This window comes from Medicago truncatula, chromosome 2 (genome assembly GCF_003473485.1).
Source record: "Medicago truncatula cultivar Jemalong A17 chromosome 2, MtrunA17r5.0-ANR, whole genome shotgun sequence".
NCBI lineage: Eukaryota > Viridiplantae > Streptophyta > Magnoliopsida > Fabales > Fabaceae > Medicago > Medicago truncatula.
In genome coordinates, this window is record NC_053043.1 from 37,759,024 (window position 1) to 37,767,433 (window position 8,410).

An 8,410-nucleotide genomic window follows, 5' to 3' on the forward strand; every position below is an offset into this window, starting at 1 on the left:
TTTTACATCGGAATATATTATAGTGACTAATTTATTCTGGGTAATGCCAACTTGTATCCTTAAAATACATGTTAAGAAATTCAAAAGAAAAAATATTTTTTGAAATTTTGTACATTCAATTCATTCAAAAGTTAAACATTAAATATAATACATATATTCCAATAAACTATTTACCGAATATTTTATTTATTAACTTGTGTCTTGGGTAGAGCTGTCAAAACGGGCCGGCCCGTATGGGCCGGCCCGTTTAGCCCGAATAAATATAGGGCTTGGGCCTAAAATATTGAGCCCGAATTTTAATAGAGCTTTTTAGCCCGGCCCTTAAAAGCCCGGTACCCATTAGGGCTAGCCCGAATGGGCCGCGGGTAGCCCGTTAGCCCGCATAACAAAAAAAATTCTATAAATTATATATATTTTTTAAATAATTATTTACTTAGTTGATTATCAAAGTAAAAAACAAAAGTGAAAATTCAATGAATTAACACAAATATAAATGTAATATAAAGTTATATTTATTCATTTCGTTATTTATAATTTTAAAGATCGAATATATAAATATCTATAACCATAACATATCTAATTTATTTAAAATCATTTTTCTCGTCGTTTTAGTTTACGACGTTTGTACGAAAATGTTTACAATTTACTTTTGTACCAGACATTATTTAAACATATTAAAAATATTATTTATAAAAAAATTATAGTAGTGTTTTATAGTATTTTTTAAAATAAAAAAAATATATAATTTTTAATACGGACCGGCCCGTTTAGCCCGCGGCCCGTGTAGGGCCGGACTCGGGTAGTATATTTCAAGCCCGTTTTGTCAACCGGGTTTTTTGGCCCGGCCCGCTGAAGCCCGCAAGGGCCGGCCCGTTTAGGGCCGGGCCGCCCGTTTTGACAGCTCTAGTCTTGGGGCACAAGTTTTTTATTTTCAGAGAGTTTTGGGGAACAAGTTAATATTTCACATTTATTTTTTATATAAAATTGTACCCCGGACTGTTTTGGATATTACCCGACCCGCAACCTTGATTCGACACTAACTCACTCTCTCTCTCCGCTTATCGCCTTTTGCTGCCACCTTCTGCTTGCTTACACCTCCGCACCGCACCTTTCTTCTTCTTTCAGGTTTTCATCCCTCTCTCTCTCTCTCTCTCTCTCTCATGTAAATTTACTCTTTGAATTCTCGATTATTATTTTTTTTTTGGTTTTTTGGTGATTTAATTTTCTTGTACGTGCGCAAGATTCGACTTTCAATTAGGGTTTGAAGGTTCTTTTTCGTGGAATTCTTATTTGTTAATTAGGGTTTATTTAATGGGAGATTATTTTGATTTGATTATTACTTTACACTATACACATGCATCTGTAATCGATGAAACCAGTTTTAGAAAAGCCCTAGAATTTTCAGGTGAGGTACTGATTATTGCAATTTTCCAAGAATGTGTATTGTTGGAATTGTTCGTATATCAAATTGAATCACCAGAGGCAGATAAAAAACTATAAGATTAACTATTACAAAGGATTTAGAGATTAACGAGTTAGATAAATATATAATACAACATTATAGCATTGTTTGATCCATGTAGCCGACCCCACTTAGAGCATGTTTGGTTAAACAGCTTATTTGTAGCTTATAGCACAAGCACTTAATGATAAGCGCTTATGTATAAGCTTGCGTAAGTTATTTTCATAGTGAACAAAAAAACTAATGTTGAATTGTTTTTATATAGTATGTCTTAAGCTGTTTTCAAAAGTTCTCTCAAACAGTCTCAGAAAACTTATGTCGGTAGATAAGCCCAAATAAGCCAATCCAAACAGGCCTTTAGTGAGATAAGACTTAGCTGTTGTTGTTATGCTTTCTTGAATGCCCAATATAGTTCCAAATCTTGTATCTGTTTTTCCTTCAACTTTTTTCCTAGGGTGCTTAAACTTGCAAAATATGGAAATTCTCATTACCCGTGTTTCTCGTTGTTAGTAATAAGATGCTGTACTCCCGTGACTTGGTTGGTATCCATAAGCTGCTAGGGTTGTGCGTGCAGGAAATTATCTAGGTAGCATTAGTTTTATGAAAAAATCGGACCTATTGTGTGAGTAGATGGGATGGGAGAACATTGTGTTAAGAAAGAGAGTTATCAATTATTTTTTGAGAAGGGGGTTGGAACATGTGCAAGGACGAAGTTAAATACCCAACTGATAGAGAGATTAATGAACAAGGATATTTTCAACTTGGAAAATTATGGATATATTTTGAATGATACTTATGTTATGAAAAATAGCTTGTACTTTTCCACCGATGGTGTAATTGTGAAGCAATCTTCTTTTCTTCTTCCTCTCTATTTCGTTGTTTTTCTCCTGTGTTATATGAGAAGTGTTATACGAGAAATAGTCGACTAGTATTGCGTTTATAAATTACATTAAAAAATTAACAAATATTTTAATTTATCGAGTTGACTACCTCTTTGTTAGACGCTATTGGACACTTTGATTTTTATCAAAAGCTACAAGTAGTTATCACCTTTTGTTGCTGCTCAGTACATTAATTGTTGTTGGAAATTGAAAATTTGAAAATGGAAAAATGCATCGATTCCCCTCAACTTTGAAAGACTCTAATTTTAATTAGTCAATTCATCTTTACTATCAACAAGCAATGTGTCTCTTGATTCCTGTGCAAAAATTGTCTGCAAAAACTTGAGTACCTGTAACTTATAAGTGTCGCATATTTGAAGCGGTATTTGTAAAAATTTCTTTAGTTAAGAAAATAATAGGGAAAGATGCTGACGAATGAGCGATAATCAATGCCTATTTTTGGACATTATGGAAATATTTCGCTTTCCTTTGTAAAATAACGAACTGCACTGCTGCATTAATTATACATCCTTTACTTTATAATTGTTCATAGTAGGATAGAATGTAAAAGAATTAGGTTGTGTCATATATTCATAAACAGATTCAATGGAAAGGCAAATGTTGACTTTGATGCCGAATTCTTGTCATGTGATAATTACATGCAGGTAGTTTAGCATTAAACAGTGTCCGCTCATAAATTCATTCCATCACACAATTGAAGTTTCTATTGGAAGCAGCCAAAATGTCGCGGAAGGGTTTGATGGAACAAGACTTGAGTAAATTGGATGTAACAAAATTGAATCCACTTTCTCCTGAAGTCATATCTCGTCAGGCTACCATTAATATTGGTAATATATTCTCCCTTTCTGGGTTCAATCATATCAGTTATTGAATTTGTTACATTAATACTAGAACATGAACAAATTTCTTGTTAAATAATTATGTAAGCTTCTTTTCCATTAATGACTGTTATTGTTAGATGATTGACGAACAAAAAATTAAATCCTGGCAGGTACTATTGGTCATGTGGCACATGGCAAATCAACAGTTGTGAAAGCAATATCGGGTGTTCAGGTATTTCGTTGTCTTTTTTTTTTCTTTCTCTATATTTGTTTTGTGTGTAGGGGTGTGGATGACCGTGTTTATATTGTATATATGTCATTCTTGGTACATGGTGTTTTGGAATTATTCTTTGTGATCGATCCATTTAGATGTAGGTGATTTGTTTCAAGTAGAAAGGAAGTATTTACTCATTACTTAAAATGCTATATTTTATTTAATCCAAATAGCGTGAGTTATGAAGCTTCTGAAATCTGAATTACCATAGATTTATGAAGTTTTGTTAATTTCAATATTTGGATTTTATTTTGTCATAGATGGGGTTTATAGCTAGGTTCATTTGATTGGCTTATGGAATCCATAAAAAAGTGGTTATCTTCTCCTAACATTTTGATCAATTGAATTGGCTACCTCTGTTTTTGCATCTTCAGTTTTGAAAAAAAAAGATTTACATATTAACGTCATAGTACCACATTATATTCTGTGCATTTCCCTCGATCTTTTTTATATTTATGCTGTTTATCTCCGTGGTTTCCCATGAATGTTGTGCAGACTGTGCGTTTCAAAAATGAGTTGGAGCGTAACATTACAATCAAGCTGGGCTATGCAAATGCAAAATTATATAAGTGTGAAGATGAACGATGTCCAAGGCCTATGAGCTACAAGTGGGTATTTATTTTCTGATTGATGTTATATTACCAGGTTATTTCAACTACTGGTAATGTGATCATATATTTATTTTTTTGCTACAGGGCTTATGGAAGTGGAAAAGAAGATAATCCTATGTGTGATGTGGCAGGGTTTGAAAACTGCAAGATGAAATTGCTGAGACATGTTTCTTTTGTCGATTGCCCCGTAAAATTCGGAACTTTCATTTGTTGTTTAAGGCTGTTTTATGGATAACTTCATTAGATTTTACGGTTACTTTCATAAATGTGCACATTTGATTTTACATTTTTTGTCCATCCAAATTTTATTCTCTCCCTAGCATTACATTGTCTCCCAATTCTTTTAAACCCAAGAAGAGATGTATATCGTAGTGTGTGTATGGATGTCTGTATGTATGAACATACAGATATAGTTATGTGAGAAGATATGAACATGTCCTATATTATCTACTATATCTGGCTAAGATTATCTCATAGGATAAGTTTTGCAGTCTTAGAGTATCTTAGATTCTCTTCAAGAATAGTTTCCATATCTTAAACCATGTACGAGCTGACATGCCATACCTTGATACCTCTATGGCTATGGCCAGCATTTAACGGCACTGCTTAATGCCTTATACATCTATGTGATATTTATCTTTACTTTTTCAATTGCCATAGGGTCATGATATTCTCATGGCTACAATGCTTAATGGAGCAGCTATTATGGATGGAGCTTTGCTACTCATAGCTGCTAATGAAAGCTGTCCACAACCACAAACCTCCGAGCATTTAGCTGCTGTGGAAATTATGCGTCTTCAGCACATCATAATCCTTCAGAACAAGGTCGACCTAATTCAAGAGAATGTAGCTATCAACCAGCATGAAGCAATTCAGAGGTTTATAGAAGTAAGTTTTCTGCGATGAGGTTTCTTCTATGCAAGAGAATAACTTTTTGCTAACTGATACAACGCTCTTGCCCTACTTGTTGGCTTACCAGGGAACGGTTGCTGATGGTGCACCAGTGGTACCTATTTCTGCCCAATTGAAGTATAATATTGATGCTGTGTGTGAATATATCGTGAAAAAGATCCCAATCCCTGAAAGGAACTTTGTTTCTCCGCCTAATATGATAGTGATTCGGTCCTTTGATGTCAATAAACCTGGTTTTGAGGTTGATGAAATAAAAGGAGGTGTAGCTGGTGGAAGCATTCTGAGGGTAAGTCTTTTGGTGAATATTCCAAATATTTTTCTCGATTTGCACATATTCGACTTTGTCTGCAGCACATGCAGATGTTAGTTTTCCTAATAAATTTAAATTATGGAATGTCTTAACATGTATACAATGAGTAATTTTAAAAATGTTTTTATTTTAACAAGTGTCTTTTAAATGTTTAATCTATACTAGAACTTCAAATGCTTTGAAAATAATGCTGAGGGCAAGCACTCTGAAACACGAACACCCAACATATGAGAAACATTGCAACTTTTTTGTTTTTGGATTTTGTTCTTGCACTTTTCCAAAATACCTTGAAAAACTCTCCGTTCTATTTCTAAACCAGAATGAAGGGATGAACTCAATGCCGTGTTTTTATCTAAAAGCAATTTGAGTTTGTTACGCTGAATTTTCAAGTGTGATTGAGAGGCCATGGATCCAGTTATTCTGGGCTGAGTTTTGAATCAGACATATTGACATGACATGTTCTTCTGAAACACACATGACACCTTCTTTGCAGGGTGTTTTGAAGGTCAACCAATTCATTGAAGTTCGACCTGGTATAGTTGTTAAAGATGAGGATGGAAATATGAGATGCACACCTATATACTCTAGAATAGTTTCATTGTATGCTGAACAAAATGAGCTTCAATTTGCTGTGCCTGGAGGCCTTATTGGTGTTGGAACAACAATGGATCCCACTTTGACGCGTGCTGACAGGTTGGTGGGGCATGTTCTTGGAGAGGTTGGGTCACTGCCCGAGGTTTTCGTTGAGCTTGAGGTATGTCGCTATGCCTAATGATTTATAATTTTATGCATGTGTGCCTGCCTGCCATTAATTTGCTTGGTTTCACGAAGTTTCACTAATCATAGGACTTTTTGTGATAAAGAACTTACTTACAAATATCTTCGTTTATTCACTTTTACTTGCTGGTGAGATTAGGTGGGTAGTCAATTTAGTATGTTTTGAAGTAAGATTTATCAGCCATTAAATCTCAGGTTGATATTATAATATTATACATCCAATGTTTTAAAAATCGTGAGTTTACGCAAGATTGGGGGTTGAAAAATCGTAACTCTAAGTATAGTAGCACGTATCGTAAGACCTAATAGTTATAAATACTCATGCATACAAATTACTATAGATGAATAGAATAACCTCTAAATCACAACATTAAACCAAGTTCATAATCATAAATTAGGACAGGGGCCACTGTTTGAAGCCACTAACAGAAGTATTACCACACGAAATAGAGGAACTCACACAAGAAAGAAACAGAGGATCGTAGACTCCTGCGATTATACTATCCAACCCGCGATACTGCAAACATTCTATACATCCATAACAAACCGTAGTTTACTTTACTCTTTCCTCACTTTAGAATAGTCAAATCCTTTACATTCACTCAGCTTCCCTTCCATGCTCTGAAAATCACTATTTACGTATGGGTTTTGCATTTGGTCTTGCAGGTTAACTTTTTCTTGCTTCGACGGCTTCTTGGTGTCCGAACAAAAGGATCCGAGAAACAGGGGAAGGTAGCTAAGCTGACTAAATCAGAAATACTAATGTTGAACATAGGATCAATGTCAACTGGTGCGAAAGTAACTGCTGTGAAGAATGACTTGGCAAAATTGCAACTTACATCTCCTGTGTGCACTAGCAAGGGTGAGAAGATTGCACTCAGTCGACGTGTTGAGAAGCATTGGCGTCTTATTGGGTGGGGTCAAATCCAAGCTGGAATCACTCTCGAAGTCCCTCCTACACCCATCTTGAATTGAAGACAGACAAGAAAGAGAAAGAGAAAGAGAAGAGACAAGACTACAAGAAAGCGCCTTTTTTTTAATTAAAACGTGAGAGATGGATTTAGATATGTGGGAAGGTAGACAATTTTTGGGAACCATTTTTGTGAGATGGAGAAGAAAACATTTGAATTGTCAGTTTTTGTGTATGCGTTGTGAATTACTTGTTATTTTCTATACTGTCAACCTATTTTTGAAGTTTTATCTAATACTGATTTTGTTTAGACCAAGAACTAGCGTTCATTGTTTAGCAAGCCCTGTTTCATTCCACGGTTACCTTACCATTACGCCGTATTGGTTCGGCATGTGATACATCATATATTTGGAACTGCGGTCCAGTGTTTATTTCTTGCGTTTGAAAGTAATTTCCACTGCAGTTCATGAAAGCTACAAATTGTAGGTTCAATTTTGATGTACATTTTTCACTCTAAGAACAAACATGCCAATTGTGGCATTCTTCCTTGGAAGAAGCATTCCATTCATCTACACAATGGTTGAGAATCCTATTCTGTTTGGTTTAATTTCCAACTTATAGATGGAGTGGAGGAAAATTTGGTTGCGTCCTTCGGAAAGCGTTAGATTGTTAAAAATATTGAAAAGTGTTAGAGGGTAGTAAAAGAGAATGCTCTCGAGTTGATCTTACAAAAAAAATGTTTGGACACTGATTTATTTTAGAGATGACAGTGGAATAATTGATTATGACTTTATACCTAAATACATGATGTAGCACTTGGGTGCCATTGGCTTTTGGTGCCATTGATACCTTTGTGTCTATCTCTCTCTTAACAATTCATTTTCTCTCATCTAAATTTTATTTTAATCATTCATTCATCATTCTCTGTGATCTAAAATGAATATATGTCACCAATGGCACCAACAAACTATGGCACCTAAGTATTTCCCGATTATATTAGATCTAAATAATGATTTTTTTTTGTCAAATAATTTAATGGTTAGACTCACACACCTTAAGAATGAAGAAGAGGAGAATTTAGGATTCAAAATCTAACCTCTGCATATTATTATACCAACAGTTACCAACTGATCTGAAAAATGGAGAATCTGAAGTTCGAATCATAACCTTGCATATTATTATACTCTTGTTTAACTAAATTCAAAGAAAATCATCTATACCGTCCATAACCAAACAAAACCGCACACTATTTTGAAGTGTTATTATATCTAAAAAAAGTACTACTAGTTTATCCCTTTATAAATCATACAGTACCTTTTCAAAAAATACAGTACCAAATTATTTTCTCTAAGTTTTAGATCATAAAAACATAATTTAAAAATTATAAATTCATAACACTGGATAGTTTATAAAAATATAGTATGTTTTTTT

The 8,410-nt window shown here is 34.4% G+C and overlaps 1 protein-coding gene across 1 annotated transcript; it reads left to right on the plus strand.

Moving 5' to 3' along the window:
- Nucleotides 1–991: 991 nt before the first annotated feature.
- Nucleotides 992–7,333, plus strand: LOC11410827 (eukaryotic translation initiation factor 2 subunit gamma). Its single transcript, XM_003596270.4, has 9 exons — nucleotides 992–1,125; nucleotides 3,009–3,191; nucleotides 3,356–3,417; nucleotides 3,955–4,067; nucleotides 4,155–4,257; nucleotides 4,731–4,958; nucleotides 5,050–5,268; nucleotides 5,786–6,046; nucleotides 6,736–7,333. Exons 2-9 carry the CDS (start codon nucleotides 3,086–3,088, stop codon nucleotides 7,042–7,044), a joined length of 1,401 nt encoding a protein of 466 aa, XP_003596318.1. The 5' UTR covers nucleotides 992–1,125; nucleotides 3,009–3,085; the 3' UTR covers nucleotides 7,045–7,333.
- The last annotated feature ends 1,077 nt before the right edge of the window (nucleotides 7,334–8,410 follow it).